The 16635-nt window shown below is 38.0% G+C and overlaps 1 protein-coding gene across 2 annotated transcripts in view; it reads left to right on the top strand.

Moving 5' to 3' along the window:
* Positions 1-16635, top strand: part of DNAH6 (dynein axonemal heavy chain 6) — a 229344-nt gene that overhangs the window by 15676 nt on the left and 197033 nt on the right. For both annotated transcript variants that reach the window (XM_047745429.1, XM_047745428.1), the window contains exon 5: positions 16038-16305. In XM_047745429.1, the coding sequence (XP_047601385.1) occupies positions 16038-16305 (268 nt within the window). The remainder of the gene's footprint in view (positions 1-16037; positions 16306-16635) is intronic.

The raw sequence follows: 16635 nt of genomic DNA, 5'->3' as shown, positions 1-16635 counted from the left end.
ACTGACTGAGCCACCCAGGTGCCCCTATGAATTGCTTTAAAGTTCAGCACAACAGGTAGTAGAATTTAAAGATAATACTGGCTTTCCTCCATTGTTGTTTAGTTGGATTGATAACAGCTGTCAAGATAGCCTTTCCTGGGAAGGTGACAGTAGTTTAGCTTTACCACCAAATTCCCATTCTCTGCTACATGGGAGGATAAATAATTCTTAAGGATTCTCTTATTCTGGGGCGCCTGGGTGGCTCAGTGGGTTAAACCCTCTGCCTTCGACTCGGGTCATGATCTCGGGGTCCTGGGATCGAGCCCCACGTCGGACTCTCTGCTCAGCAGGGAGCCTGCTTCCCCCTCTCTCTCTGCCTGCCTCTCTGTCTACCTGTGATCTCTGTCTGTCAAATAAATAAATAAAATCTTTTAAAAAAATTAAAAAAAAAAAGAATTCTCTTATTCTCCCTTATGCAGCACTGTAGTTTTGACTGAGTCAGGTAACACCAAGGACAGCTCTCCTTCTGGAAAAAAGAGGGAGAGAAGAATAACATTTTAGTAAAATTTTTAGATGGTAGATTTACTATAAATCTCAAAGAGCTTAATTAGAGTGAGAAATAATTTGAAGAAAGAACAGAGATGCTTGTAAGAATCCAGTCATTCGGCAAAAATGTACCGATTACCCACTCTGTAGCATTAACTCTTCTAGGTACTAGAGATGTGTTATTGAACCATCTAGATGGAAATCGCTGTCCTCATGAAGCTTACATTTTAGCGGAAGGAGACAATAATAAACACATTATCTGAGTAAATTACAGAGAACGCTAGATGGTGATAAGTATTAGAGAAAAAAAGAGAGTAGAGTGAAGGAAATTGGGAGTTCTGGGGAAGAAGTTGTGAATTAACTGAGATGTCAGGGTGGGCCTCATTGACAAGCTGCCATTTGAGTAATTAATGGAAGGAGAAGGAGTGAATGATGTGCTGGTGGGCGGAAGTGAGCATTCCAGACAGCAGGAAAGTGAATACAAATATCCCAAGGCAGGAGCATACCTGGCATAGACAGGAAGAAAAGAGCAGGCTCATGTGACCACAGTAGAGTGAATGAGAGCTAGGGTACAGATCATGAAGGGGCTTTCCAGCCATGGTATGAACATTAGCTTTTACTCTGAGAAAAGTGGAGAACCATGGACAGACTTCAAGCAGAGAAGTGTTATGATCTGAGTTACATTTTTGAAAAGGACTGCTCTGATTGCAGTGTAGAGATTAGACTTGTGAGAAGCAAGGGCTGAAACAAGTAGACCAATTTGATGGCTATTCAGGTGAGAGATGAACCAGGTGGAGGTGATGAAAAGTGGAAAAAAGTTTGAAGGTCAAGCCAACAGGATGTTTTTATGGACTATATGCAAGGTGGACAACCAGAGAGGAGTTCAGGATGACTTTAATGATCTATTGACTGAGCAAGAATAGTGCTATTATCTGAGACATGGAAGGTTGGATGGGACAGATTTGTTGGGGGAAAAAAGTGAGTTTGGGTTTGGATCTACTAATTTCGGGATACTGAAGATAGACAAGGATTGAGGTGGTAGATGAAAGGAGAATAGGGGTTGAGTGAGGTTTTTTGTTTTGTTTTGTTTTGTTTTTAATGGAGAATTAACATACAATAGAATTTAAAGCCCTTTGAAGTAAAAAATCAAAAAAATCCCTTCAATAGTATTGTCATCCCCACAGCTGCCTTACTAGTTCTTTCTAGCTTTTGGAGAAGAGTTTATGGATCTTAAGTGGTGACTGATCAGCAAAAATGGTTTATTTGCTGATTTTTAATACTTCTTGATTAATATGTGAAATGTTTTCATAGCTTTCTCTTGTTTAAAAAAATTATAACCCAGATATTAAGAGATGCCATTTGTGATAATTCATTCCCCATTATGAGAGGAGTAAAATTTTGCCAAATGTAAAATGATTTTCATCTATTTACTAGCACAAGACAAAATATGAAAGATGAATATGCAAACTGTGCTTTTGTCCAATTCAGGAAATTAATGGTATTTCTAGACTAATGAGCACTTCTACTTGGGGAACTGAGTTGATATATTTTTTGTTGTTTTTTTTTTTAAGATTTTATTTATTTATTTGACAGAGATCACAACTAGGCAGAGAGGCAGGCAGAGAGAGAGAGGAGGAAGCAGGCTCCCCGCCGAGCAGAGAGCCCAACACAGGGCTCGATCCCAGGGCCTCAGGATCACGACCTGAGCTGAAAGCAGAGGCCTTAACCCATTGAGCCACCCAGGCACCCTCTGAGTTGATGTTTTATACTTCTTTGGACTGATAGTCATGATGCTTGATGGGAATATGCAAGGTCTCACCTAAGAAGACAGAGTTGGAATCATAGTTTATTATGTGTTAGGGTTGATGTTCATTTTTTCTCCCTGGCCTGAACTCCGGATATCAGAAATGTTATGAAAAGATAATCACTGAGTGGTACAAAATTGGAAGCAGCTAAATTGGAAGTTAAAAATAGGAAATACTGGGTCAATGAGATAAGGACATGTTAAACTAAACTCCTTTTAAAAGTAATGTGATAAGGGACACCTGGGTGGCTCAGGCAACTGAGGGGCTGCCTTCAGCTCAGGTCATGGTCCCAGGTCCTGGGATCAAGTACCATGTTGGGCTCCCTGCTCAGTGGGGAGTCTCCTTCTCCCCGCCCCCCCGCCAACCCTGGGCTCGTGTGCTCTCTCTCTCTCTCTCTCTCAAGTAACTAAGTGAAATCTTAAAAAAGAAAAAAAAGTAATTTGATAAAATATAATGCCTTTGCATATTTTTCAAGTATAGTGAAAAACATCAGATGTACAGTTTTATTATGTTTATCTCTACCATGATGCCTGAAGTAAGAAAATAGTTCCTTTTATCAAGTTTGTTCTAAAATATCACTGTAGTGCTATGTGTTAGGTGTAACAATTTTGTCAGGAATAAGCTTTAAGGAGATGTCTAAATATGCTGGAATATCAACCTGAGCGAGCACACAACTATATGCTGCAGGTTATTTTGCTCAGCAAGGGGGCGTACTGGTGACTCTGGGCAGCAATCCTGCGAGGAAAAAGGAAGCAAGGCAAAGGATCAGGAGCTAGGGCTCCTGGGTGACTCAGTTGGTTAAGCAACTGCCTTTGGCTCAGGTCATGATCCTGGAGTCTGGGGATCAAGTGCCATGTCAGGCTCCCTGCTCAGTGGGGAGTCTGCTTCTCCCTCTGACCGCCCCCAACCCCGCCCCGGCCATGGTCTCTCTCTCTCTCATTCTCTCTCTCTCAAATTAAACAAACACAAAAAGATCAGGAACTAGGGAGATCATGAAGAGCACAGAGAATAGAGAATGGAATTGATCAAGACAAAATAATCCTGGTTTTGTTAGACTTAGAGCTTGAACAAGAGTGACTGGAATTGAAGGGTAGCCATGAGGTATGGGGGGAGACAGTTGGCTAGAGAATTGTATGAGCACACTAAAGTGAATCCCCATATTTTGGGTATCATAAAAAATGATTTATTGGGGTTTGCTATGTTCTAGGCAAAGTATGTATATATGTAAATCATTAAGTCCTCACAAAATACTATAAGATGGATACAATTATTGCCTCTGTTTTACAAATGAGTTACAAAATGCGGGGCACCTGGGTGGCTCAGTGGGTTAAGCCGCTGCCTTCGGCTCGGGTCATGATTTCAGGGTCCTGGGATCGAGCCCCGCATCGGGCTCTCTGCTCAGCGGGGAGCCTGCTTCCTCCTCTCTCTCTACCTGCCTCTCTGCCTGCTTGTGATCTCTCTCTGTCAAATAAATAAATAAAATCTTAAAAAAAAAAACAAATGAGTTAAAAAATGATTAAGTTACTTGCCCTAGTGGTCCATCCATGTTGTTGCAAGTGGCAAGATCTCATTTTTTTTTATGGCTGAGAGAGGTATATATATATATATATATATATATATATATATATATATATATGGTGTGTGTGTCTGTGTGTATATGTGTCTGTGTGTATACATACACACAGACAGACACACACCACATCTTCTTTATCTTCTTTAATGGACACTCAGGATTGCTTTCATATCTTGGCTATTGTAAGTAATGCTGCAGTTAATATAAGGGCACATATATCTTTTTTGAATTATTGTTTTTGTTTTCTTCAGATAGATATCTAGTAGTGAATTTCCTGGATCATATGGTAGCTCTATTTTTAGTTTTTTGAGGAAACTTCCTGTTGTTTTCCTTAGTACTCATACCAGTTTACGTTCCTACCAACAGTGTAAGAGGATTCCCTTTTCTTCACATCCTTGCCAACACCTATTATTTCTTGTCTTTTTGATAAAAGCCATTCTGACAGGTGTCATATGATACCTCATTGTGATTTGGTTTGCGTTTCCCAGATGATTAGTGATGTTGACCATATTTTCATGTGCCTGTTGTCTTCTTTGGAAAAATAGCTATACAGATCCTCTGTCCATTTTCTAATTGGATTCTTTGACTTTTTGTTATTGAGTTATATGAGTTCCTTATCTATTTTGGATATATTTTTTAAAGGTTTTATTTATTTATTTGACAGAGATCACAAGTAGACAGAGAGGCAGGCAGAGAGAGAGAGAGAGAGGGAGGGAAGCAGGCTCCCTGCTGAGCAGAGAGCCCGATGCGGGACTTGATCCCAGGACCCTGAGATCATGACCTGAGTCGAAGGCAGCGGCTTAACCCACTGAGCCACCCAGGCACCCCTCTATTTTGGATATTAATCCTTTATCAGATATATGATTTGCAAATATCTCCTCCCTTTCAGTAGATTGCCTTTTCATTTTGATGATTTCCTTCACTATGCAGAAGATCTTCAATTTGATGTAGTCCCACTTGTTTATTTTAGCTTTTGTTGCCTGTGCTTTTGGTGTCAAATCCAAAAAATCATCACCAAGACCAGTCTCAAGGAGTTTACCACTTATGTTTTCTTCTAGGAGTTTTATGGTTTCAGGTTTTGTGTTCAAGTCTTTAATCCATGTTGATTCAGTTTTGTGTATGATGTTAGATGGTGATCCAGTTTCATTCTTTTGCATGTGACTGTCCAGTTTTCCCAGCACCATTTACTGAACACACTGTTCTTTCTGCACTGCATATTCTTGGCTCCTTTGTAATAAAATAATTTACCATATATACAGGGTTTATCTCTGGACTCCTTATTCTGTCCTCTTGTTCTATGTGTCTGCTTTTATGCCAATACTATACTGGTTTGATTAGTTTAGTTTTTGTAATATTGTTTGAAATCAGGGAGCATGATATCTCCATTTTGCTTTGTCTCAGATTGCTGGGGCTATCTGGATTCTCTTGTGGTTTCTTACAAATTTTAGGATTGTTTGTTCCAATTCTGTGAAAAATGCCTTTGGAATTTTAATAGGGATTGTACTGAGTCTGTACAATGCTTTGAGTAGTATGGACATTTTATAATATTAATTATTCTAATTCATAGACATATTTACATTTATTTATGTCTTCTCTGAGAGTTTATTGCTAAAGCTAGAAAATTATGGGAACTATAAGATAAACACAGTGGTTAAAAGGAAAAAGATTGTAAACTAGGCAACATAATTAGAACGATCTCAAACTTGGATTTGTGAATCACAGTAGTGTTTCTATCCTTTGCCTAAACACCTCTTTGTATGGAAATGTTATCAAATGAATCAGTAGTTCCAAGGAAGTTGTATCAACACCTTACCAAAAGATATTCACTGTACCCAGAAAAGGATTTGAACTTTTTGAGGCATATTGAAGAACAAAATATGAAACCAAATTTTGTTTTTAGATTAACATCTCATCAATAGACTTAAGCTAGGAATGCAAGAACACACAATTAGTATCTAATGTCAGAAAAACTCACTATTGCATAATTGCGATTTTAATAGCCTATATGAACATTTTCTTGGTTCTATTTGTTACCAGAATAGCAAAGGAAATCTATCAAAAATACTACTAGTAGGTGGGGTAACTGGGTGATGGACATTAGGGAAGGAAAGAAAAAGAAAAAAAGAGAAGAAAAGAAAAAAGAGTGAATTTTACTCTATGTAAATTGTACCCCAATAAACCTGACTTAAAAAAATATGACTACCAGATCAACATATCAGATAACAGAAATTAATTAACACTCCAGGACATTTTATTGCAGAAAAAGAGTTTTATTGAATACTGATGAACCTATAGTGAGTAGTAACTGCTAGATAACAGTACTATGTAGAATCACAGAAGTGAAATGTTTGGAAGAACTTTTTTGTTGGTGGGGGGATGCTGCTGGCAATGAAATAGTTAAGGCAAATGAGACATTATGGAAATGCTTCTTAAAAATATATATTACATCTAGAGTTTATTCTGACAATCCTACATTCAAGTAATAAATTATTTTATTTGCAAAGGAATGCCCATAGGTAAATGTTTCCTTGCAGTTATGAATTTCAAATTAAATATCAAAATTGTGACTACAATAAAGTCTAAGACATAACCAAAAAATATGAGCACAATACCATTTTTTGTTGTTTCAGATTTAAATGCATTGATGATCCAAAGGAAAACTTTTGTCACGAATTAGAAAGTATTTTGCAAACAATTTAACTGTGCAGGTTTAGTGGATAGCTCTTGGTTTCATAACTGGATTACTTAATTGACATTTGAGCACCTGAATGAACTTCATAAAAAATTAGGGATCTGCCTGAAAATGTGTCAACATGTACTGACAAAGATTAAGAATTCAAAACATCTTGGAATTCAGCTTTGGAAAAATGATATTTAAAATGCTTCTCTAGTGATTTGTAGTGTACAATCTGGTGTACAATTTAGGGATTTAAGCCTAAAGAAAAATTCAGTCAAATAGAGTAATCTGTGTTTCAGAGAAAGCTTCACCATTGTTTCTGAAATACTTGATATGGAAATGTTTGAATTTTAAGTCAACTTGCATTTCACAAGAAGTTTCAACAATGCACTATCAAAGGGGGAAAAGGGAAGGCTATTAGAATTAAAGAATGGTAGTACATTTGGTTCTCAATTTCAAGAGAATGAATTATCCAAATTCTAGTTAATATAAAAGGGAGTTTCCAACCATAAGAGACAAAGCAATAAATCATCTGCCATTTGTTGTCTACTGTTTCTGTAAACAAAGTTTCTCAGTAGTGGTGCCTGTCAAGAATTTGAGCAGACCACTCATCATGTCTAGATTAGAAATTCAGGGGGCTACTTCAAAAAAGTTTAGTCCCAGGTGTGGTTGCTTATCAGCTATGCTTTATTTGGAAGTTTTATCAAATTCCGTATTGAATATTTCCCTGAGTACCTTGTATGTTATTTTTCTTATTCTAATATAAGGAACTTATAATTAATGTCTTCACCAGTATGCCTTATAGAATGTTACCTTTGTATGGGTATGTTAGGACATGTAGCTTGAGAAGTGTTGTTCTAGGGGACTGTAGAGCAATTTCCTCTGCATGAGAATCTGAGCTTAGTTAACTATAAAGCTCTGTTTCACTGGTATCCCAATCAGAGTAGAATGTTTGTTATTTCTAGGCAACATTGCTTCTGATAAAAATGACCCCTGATTTATAAATTATATATGCATTGGGAGAGACTAAAAATGAATTCTAGGGGCACCTAGGTGGTTCAGTTGGCTGTGTGTCTGACTTGGTTTCCACTCAGGTCATGGTCTCAGGGTCTTGAAAAAGAGTCTCCCAGTCAGTGGGGAGTTGACTTGAGATCCTTCTTCTCCTTCTCCCTTTACTCGCCCCCTGCTCATGCATGCACTCTCTCTCTAAAAATAAATACATCTTAGAAAAGTAAATTCAAGGTGCCTGGATGGCTCAGTCAGTTAAGCATCTGACTCTTGGTTTCGGCTCAGGTCATGATCTTGGGGTCCTGATATTGAGTCCCACATTTGGTTCTGTGGTTGGTGGAAGTCTGCTTGAGATTCTCTCTTCCTCTGCCTCTCCCATGTTTGCTCTCTCTCTCTCTCTGTCTCTCAAATAACTCTTTTACTAGGCATGTCTCTTGCAGGAATCCTGAAATCTATGCTTATAGAGTTACTGTAAGAGATACTGGCTCCTGTGGGTAATGAAGCTTTGAAGCCAGGGTGGCTTCCATACCCACCCAGTGTGGAGCTCATGTCCTTGCATCTGAGTGGTCATCTAGGGAGAGGGTAGCTCCTGGGTGGCTCCTAGATTCCTGCAAGTAGCCCCGTGGAAAAGGAGAGTTCTGATGCTGCCCTGATGGTGAGAAGTAGTTCCTACCCTATGCCTTTCTAAGTAGAGCCATGCCATATAGAGCCCATGGAAATTTTATTAACCTGAGCATTTAGTTGAAGCTAAGAAGACCCACTGGTGGGGCAATATTTAAGTATTTCTTTTTTGTGCTCATGAAAAAGGAGCCACTGTTGGTGTCTGACAATTTCCTCCCTAGTAGATGTGGGCTTTTTTTCCATATCTGTAGAACCTCTCATCTTCCTATTATTTTATTTATATATGTCCATATTTTGCTATTTTTTAATTTTGGTAATTGAAATAGAACCTTGATCACACTGATAAGGAACTGTGGGTGCTTCTATACGGCCGTAGTGGTAACCAGACTTTTGCAATGTGATGGGTGAATACTGTACCACGATACTACAAATACCAACTCTTAGCATATCCCAAACTTTCCCGATTCTTCATATGTATTAATTCATTTAATACTCATGCCAACTCTAAAGGTAGCTAATATTAATGTATTCATTTTACAAATGATGAAACTGAGGCAGAGTTAAAGTAACTTGACCACGTTGAGACAGCTAGTAAACTGTGGTACTGGGATTCAAACCCATGTAGTCAGACTTTAGAACCCAGCCTCTCACACACTATGCCCAATGTACTCCTCTTCATAGTGACAACTGCTCCTGCCGTTTGAGTCACACATGCTATGCTAGGCTGTACTGTGCTTTCTGTACATCAGTGTTATTTCTTCCTCAAAAGAATCACATTAGAAGGGTATTCTCTGTTGTTGAAAGGTAAGGAAATTGAGGTACAAATGCATGAAGGACCATGGTATTTGATATTGTTTTATGATTTGTAAATAGAAATTCAAAATAATGTCTGCTACTCCCACCTTTCAATTCTGTGATTCTGTCCTCTTTTTGCAATGTTGATTTTAAAGCCATTAGAATTTAGAGGACACGTCAGAATGTATGGCAGAGCCCTCCCCAAATCCCAGGCATTTTTAGGGTCCATAGAAAGCCAAGAAAGAGGACACAATATTTCTTCTACCAGAGTGTTTCCCAATGTGTATTTCCAGGAACATTCTATATAAGTGGTAATAATAGGTAGATGGTTAAAAAAATTATTCTGTTATCATATGGAATTAAGAAACATTAAATTAAATCACTAGTTCTCAACCTGGGAGATTTTGCTCCCCACCCCCCACACCCCCAGGAGACATTTGGTGATGTCTGCAGAAATTTTTGTTTGTTGTAACTAGAGACGATGGTGCTACTGGTAGCAGGTGGGAAGAGGCAAGGGAGGCTGCTAACCAGCTCACAGTGCACAGGACGACTTCACACAGCAAAGAGTTACCTGGCCCAAAATATCAGTAGTGCTGGGATTGAGTTAAATAATGCTAATTATGCATTTCTGTCCTGTGGAGCCACCAAACTACTTCTTGAGGGACATATACAGTGATTAGGACTCTGTGAAACATAGTTATATGAGGACCATATAATCAGCTGCGTTCAGCTCAAGCCATATTACTTTCTAAGTGATCAAGTTGGTTCTCAGATGGTTCCTAAGCCTATTAAGTTGAAATTATTTTTTTAAGGAAGCTTTAAAATTTTCAAACTAAAACTATCCTGTCCTTTCAGGAAGATTACCTGGTTAGTGGCCTAGAACAGAAAACACAGATGCCAGCTTGGTACTTTCTCCAATGGCAGCACTGTGGTTTCTGTGCGAAGTCATAATTACAAAAAACTTTATTGTGAGTTATATATGTGCTATGTAATAACAGATCATTTTGAAGCCACGTTATCAGGAACCTTGCCAGGTTGCCTAACACAACAACAGTTTTCTTGGGCTAGTCCATGAAGAAATTTAAATTTGATGAGTCACATGGTACCTGGGTGGCTCAGTAGGTGAGGTGTCTGCCTTCAGCTTGGGTCGTGATCCTGGGGTCCTGGGATTGAGCCCTGAGTCGTGTTCCCTACTCAATGGGGAGCCTGCTTCTCCCTCTCCCTCTGCAACTTCCTGCTCTCTCTCTCTCTCTCTCTCTCTCTCTCTCTCTCTGTGTCAATAAATAAATAAATAAATCTGATGAGTCAAATTTCAGTCAGCACGTGGAAACATTAGAAGCCCCTCATATTTTCACTTTGGCTCATCAAAAATGCTCAGCTTCATATTGTCTCCTTACCCTTCTTTCAAACATACACATATACATGCCCTGGCACTATTCTGGAGCTATGAAAATTTTAGGTAATAATTTGATTTCATGCGAAAACTTGAAGAACCTAGAATAGTGGTTTTCAGCCTTGGTTACTAATGACAATCACCCTGGCCCTGCTCCAGGACATTATTTAATTGATTTGTGGTGGAGCTTGAGCAACAGTATTTCTTTAAAACTCACCAGATTATTCCAATATTCAACTCAGTATTGCACACCATGGACTTGGGGTTCTCAAGCAAGCCCTACAGGACTTGTTAAACCGCTGGAGTTTCTGATTCAGTAGGTGGGGAAGGTAGCCTGGGAAATTGCAATTCCCATGAGATGCTGATTCTGCTGTTCCAGGGACCCCACACTGAGAACCACTGGCCCTAGAGCACTCTCTTATTACAGAAATTTGGAAGTTTCTTCTTAGATATGCTTTAATTTTTTAGGGAAAAAGGATTTCCTTATCAGATATTTCATCATTTCTGGTTGATCAAATCAGAAGCCAAGTAAACTACTTCTCTTCTCTAGTTTAGATTAGAGCTAAGCCCCTACTGATTCATGATATTGAACATCAGCAAATAAATTGAGGTTTATAATTGTAGAACATAGGAAATTGGCTAATTTCTTTTCAGGAAGTTGCTTGCTTACCTTCACCCAATAAATATGCTGAAATTATAACAATTAAAACTATGTAATTATGAAAATAATAAGAGAATTTAGATTTGCTTAGGCCCATATGAACTTATCCAATACATCTCACTACCTTAAAGCAGGTAATTACTTTTTTGCTTGTAGAAATCAGAAACTTGAAAGAGATAGGAAGAGAAAACAAAGACATATGTATGCATTCAAACATGGCCTAAGGGGGATATGATGAATTAGCCTGATGAAAAAGGGCAATTTGTGAGACAAAGAAGGAACTAATATAAAACAAGAGGAGAATGCCAAAACACCTAGCAGAATAATTTGGATTTGATGATATAAGGAGGCTCGTTAAAGTTCTTGAGCCGGAGACAAACCATGTTTCTGCACCTTTAGTCTTGGTAGACTGGTTTAAAAATGAACCGGAACATTTTCAGTCACAGATAGAGCTCCTGTTTTAAATAACAACTCCCATTGAGATCTTATTGTTTTGGAAAATCAAGGAATTCTAGGAGAAGAAATTAACATTTTTTAGAACCCTAGTAGGTACAGTTTGAGATAAAACTGAAATGAGAACTAAGGACATTTTATGACCTACCACAGGGTCGTGTAATTCCCTTATTCCATATGATTCTCTCAAATAAGACATAGCTGCTTTTGAAGTTAATAGAAGCCTTGGAGTCCAAGTTTCATTTTAGATGGACAGATAAAGGTTCTAAAGCAAAATAAGTTGACCTGATTCTACACTGAACAGCAAGAATACACCCCAGATTTTTTTTTTCTAGTAAAATACAGTCTTATTCAAGGCAGTCATCTCATCCTGATTCGTTAACTAAGGATCTGCTTAGCTGATTGGATCATAAAGCTATCGGTTTATCAGCAAAGTAGGAGTTCTATAGCACAGCACTTGAACAAATGAAGTTCTCTTTTTATTTTTTTATTTTTATTTTTAAAAAATATTTATTGATTTGAGAGAGAGAGATCACAAGTAGGCAGAGAGGCAGGCAGAGTGAGAGAGGGAAGGGGGTTCCCCTCTGAGCAGAGAGCCTTATGGAGGGCTCCATCCAGGACCCTGAGATCATGACCTGAGCTGAAGGCAGAGGTTCTAACCCACTGAGCCACCCAGGTGCCCCTGAAGTTCTCTTTTTAAATCTTTAAGTAAATTTTTGTATTATTTCCTCAAAGAAAGGCTTTGATGAAAGAAAAATCCAAAGCAACTATCCAAGAAGCAGCTGAAGTTGAAGGCTGAATCCTGGATGCCAAACAGTGCTGAGTAGGCAGTTGTCAGCATAGGTGAAGTGCGGTGGATAAGCTTCCGGAATGGATGTGTGGTCGGAGGCCAAGTGTGTGGGGTGAAGAGCAGAGACCCAAGCAGCGTATTTGCAGAGTAACCCCCTCAGTAACAAACTGGAAAGTCTAAGAAGAGGATTACAGAGAACTGTGCATAGGCCCTCTTAATTTTTGCAAAGCTTTCCTTGACCCTGCTTGCCAGCAGAACTGGGCTTGAAGGAAGTGCCTGCCCATCTGTGAGAGAAGAATTTTATTAGAGTTATGAGAAACAAGATCAGTTTTTGGAAACTTTGGGAAGGAATGGATGGGAGGGATATGGCCCATCAATACACACCATTGTAAAGGAAGTTTAAGACAAAGAAGAATACATATGATTTTAAGTTAAATGGGCAGCAGGATCAAGAAAAAGCATTCTATAGAGGGACGCTTTCTACAAGTTAAAGAGAAGTTCTGCACATTTTTCGATGCAGGTGAAAAAGTAGCCAAAAGCCAGGAGGGTTAGAAAAAAGTGGATGAGACCTCTCTCTTTGGAGGATACCATGAGATATACTCCGGGGCTGGGATGGGAGCACACAAATGTGATGATTTTCTTTTTTTAGTTTTTTTAATTTTTTATTTTTTTAATTACTTTTCAGTGTACTAGAATTCATTGTTTATGCACCACACCCAGTGCTCCATGCTATCTGTGCCCTCCACAATACCCACCACCAGGCTGGCCCAACTTCCCACCCCCTGCCCCTTCAAAACCCTCAGGTTGTTTTTCAGGGTCCATAGTCTCTCATGGTTCACCTCCCCTTCCAGTTTTCCTCATCTCCCTTCTCCTCTCCATCTCCCCATGTCCTCCGTGTTATTTCTTATGCTCCACAAATAAGCGAAACCCTATGATAATTGACTCTTTCTGCTTGACTTATTTCACTCAGCATAATCTCTTCCAGTCCCATCCATGTTGCCACAAAAGTTGGGTATTCATCCTTTCTGATGGAGGTGTAATACTTCATAGTGTATATGGACCACATCTTCCTTATCCATTCGTCCGTTGAAGGGCATCTTGGTTCTTTCCACAGTTTGGCTACTGTGGCCATTGCTCCTATGAACACTGGGGTACAGATGGTCCTTCTTTTCACTACATCTTTATCTTTGGGGTAAACACCCAGTAGTGCAATAGCAGGGTTATAGGGAAGCTCTATTTTTAATTTCTTAAGGAATCTCCACACTGTTTTCCAAAGTGGCTGCACCAACTTGTATTCCCACCAACAGTGTAAGAGGGGTCCCCTTTCTCCACATCCTCTCCAACACACGTTTTCTGTCTTCTTAATTTTGGACATCAAATGTGATAATTCTCAATTCAAGTGAAGAGAGAGCTCACCTTGTGACCACCTTGTTTTTGTTGGTTGTTTTCAAATAAAGTTTGGTGGTTCACAAATGTTACTGTGTATCAGAATCATCTGGGGTGCTTGTTTAACTAGAATCTCGAGTCTCATACTTAAAAAGATTCTGATTCTGTGTTGGACCCAGAAATCTAGATTCTTAATAAGCACCCCAGATGATTTTGATGCTGATGATCCAGTATTTGAAAAAGACTAGCATGTGTTCTTTTGTTCTATGCAGAGTAGAAATATGTAGTAGAGGAAGAGGTATAGGTGCTCAAGAGTAAGGATCTTAGATAGTAAACTGTAAATAAAAAAGATTTCAAAGTGGCACCGAGCACCAATAAGTTAGAATTCAACATCATGGACAACACCTGCCACCTTCTAGAAGGGTCTTTATTAGCAGATAGACCAATGCAAAGCAAATTTTCTAGACATGATTTATCTTTAGGTTGGTTTGATAACTGATATTAATGAAACATCTGAAGTCGACTATAGTTTCGGAGACAAGTTAAAATTTCACATTTTGTAGAGAATCACCCTAAGAATGTCCTAATTCTATCTTTAGCTATAGGCAAAGAAAAAAGAAAAAAAAATGATTTTCATTTACCTCACCTACAACATGTAATACCTGGCATTTTCCCAGACAGTTCTGATGTGATATGTTAATTAGAACACAAAGAGTCAGTGGAATTAGATTCATAAAAGCTGAGCAAGTTGATGTTTTTCTATAACAGCACTTAAATAACACCCCACGCCCTCCTTCTGTGCTCACATGAATAGGCCTTGGCTTGGGGTTTTGGTTTTTGCTTTTTTTCCATTCTGGTCCTGTATGCCCTAATTATAAAAATATTTTTTCTTATTCAGTATTATTAAACAAAAATAGATGTTAAAAACTAAAAGCAATTTATTCCAATGGTTTTTAATTTTTTGATTGACAGACCCAAAATATATGAGAATCTTGTCCCAATTTCTGAAAAAGTTATCATGCATATGTACATAAATTTGTATACACACAACAATTTCAGGGATTTCCCAGGTAACCCAAAGGCTATACTAAAGGGCCATGAACTCCAGGTTCAAAATGCAGAGCTAAGGATTAGGAGAGAACATAGACAAGGGACAGTTGATTTTCGCTGGAGTGTTCCTATCTAATCTTTGTTAGTACATATAATTTTTTAAAAGATTTTATTTATTTATTTGACAGAGAGGCAGTGAGAGAGGAAACACATGTAGGGGGAGTGGGAGAGGGATATGTAGGCTCCCCGCTGAACAGCGAGCCCTATGCAGGGCTCCATCCCAACCAAAACTCTGGGATCATGACCTGAGCCGAAGGCAGATGCTGAGTCACCCAGGTGCCCCAGTGCATATAATTTTTGCATAGTTTTAACATAAAAACAATTTGGGGTTTTGTTTTGCAGTCTATTAACTTAGTATTCTAAAGTATCAGAGAATCTTTATGAATTTTATTTTCCTAAATTTAAAAATATATTTTGGTAACTTACTATATCACAATATGTTTCACATTTGTATTACTAATATTTAAGTTGCACCCAGTATTTTAATGTTACAGCTAAAATTACAAAAAAAAAACTTTGTGCCTGTAGGCAATCCTTGTTTTAAGAAATTTTAGAGAATCAGCCCTTTCTATTCTTATTACTTCATTTCCTTCTCCTGTCTTTACTCCTGTCTTTATTTCTCTTGCTTTTCTTCCTTATTTGATCTGTTTCTGTTATGCAGGAGGTTGAGGAATGCCCTTAATGACAGTTGAAAGAGGAATATCTTGAAATAAACAATGTCTCGACAATAATTATTCTGTGATAAATTGGGCACTTTTTTTCTAAATCTGGGTCTTGATTCTAATTTTATCTAATTCATCTTTTCTTGCTTTGTTCTTTCTCATAGTTCTCTCAATACTGGGTAATGTAAAACTCCTATACCATTATTAGTGAATAGTTTCTAAAGAGCTAATAATAATAACTTATTTTCAGATAGCCTTCATATAGGGGTATTACACTTTAAAAAATCTGTAATTGACTTGTTTCTGTAAAATTATGTAATGGAGATTGTAAAGGATCTTGCCAAAGTTATGAAATCTTTAAGGTCTAAAATAAGTCCAACTATTTTTTTTTTAAAGCATCTTCCCCCTTCTTTTCCTGAGTATTCAATCTAAAAATAATTTGTTTGAATTTTTAAAAAGTTTTAAATAATATTTGTTTTTTCAGAAATGTTTTATCTCTTTAGAACACAAAAGTAATGCAATTGCTTAATTTTGTATTGAATACTTTTATTCACTTGTCTCTTTTTATTTGTTCATAGAGTTGTAAGTTATGAGAACATCAATAAACATGACTACTATACCATTAGCAAAAAAGCAGTAACGCATATTTATAATGAGGACATTGAATATATAGACATTGATCGATGGGAACAGGAGTATCTATATCACAGAGAACTCACTAAGATTCCCATATTTGCGCTTTTCCGGAAATGGAAGGCTTTTAACGTGTGGAAGAAGAATGTCCGTTCCAAGAAAATCAGTGGGTGTCGAAAATCTCTACAAAAAAATCTGTTCATCGTTAATAATGTACGTATTTATTAATCATACGTTTTAAAAAAGATTTTATTTATTTGACAGAGAGCTAGCACAGGTAAGAGCAGTAGGCAGAGGAAGAGGAAGGAGGAGGCTCTCCGCTGAGCAGGGAGACTGATGCGGGGCTTGATCCCAGGACTCTGGGATCATTACCTGAGCCGAAGGCAGCCACTTAACCAACTGAGCCACCCAGGTGCCCCTATTAATCATACTTTAAAAGAATTATGGAAAAACAAAGTGTGAATCTATTTCAGGTATTGGTATAGACTGTCCTTTCATCTTTTTAAGAGAATTCACAATTTTCTTTCTGTCTTGTCATTCTGT

This window comes from Lutra lutra, chromosome 9 (genome assembly GCF_902655055.1).
Source record: "Lutra lutra chromosome 9, mLutLut1.2, whole genome shotgun sequence".
Classification (NCBI taxonomy): Eukaryota; Metazoa; Chordata; class Mammalia; order Carnivora; family Mustelidae; genus Lutra; species Lutra lutra.
This window is presented reverse-complemented; position numbering and strand designations above follow the sequence as displayed.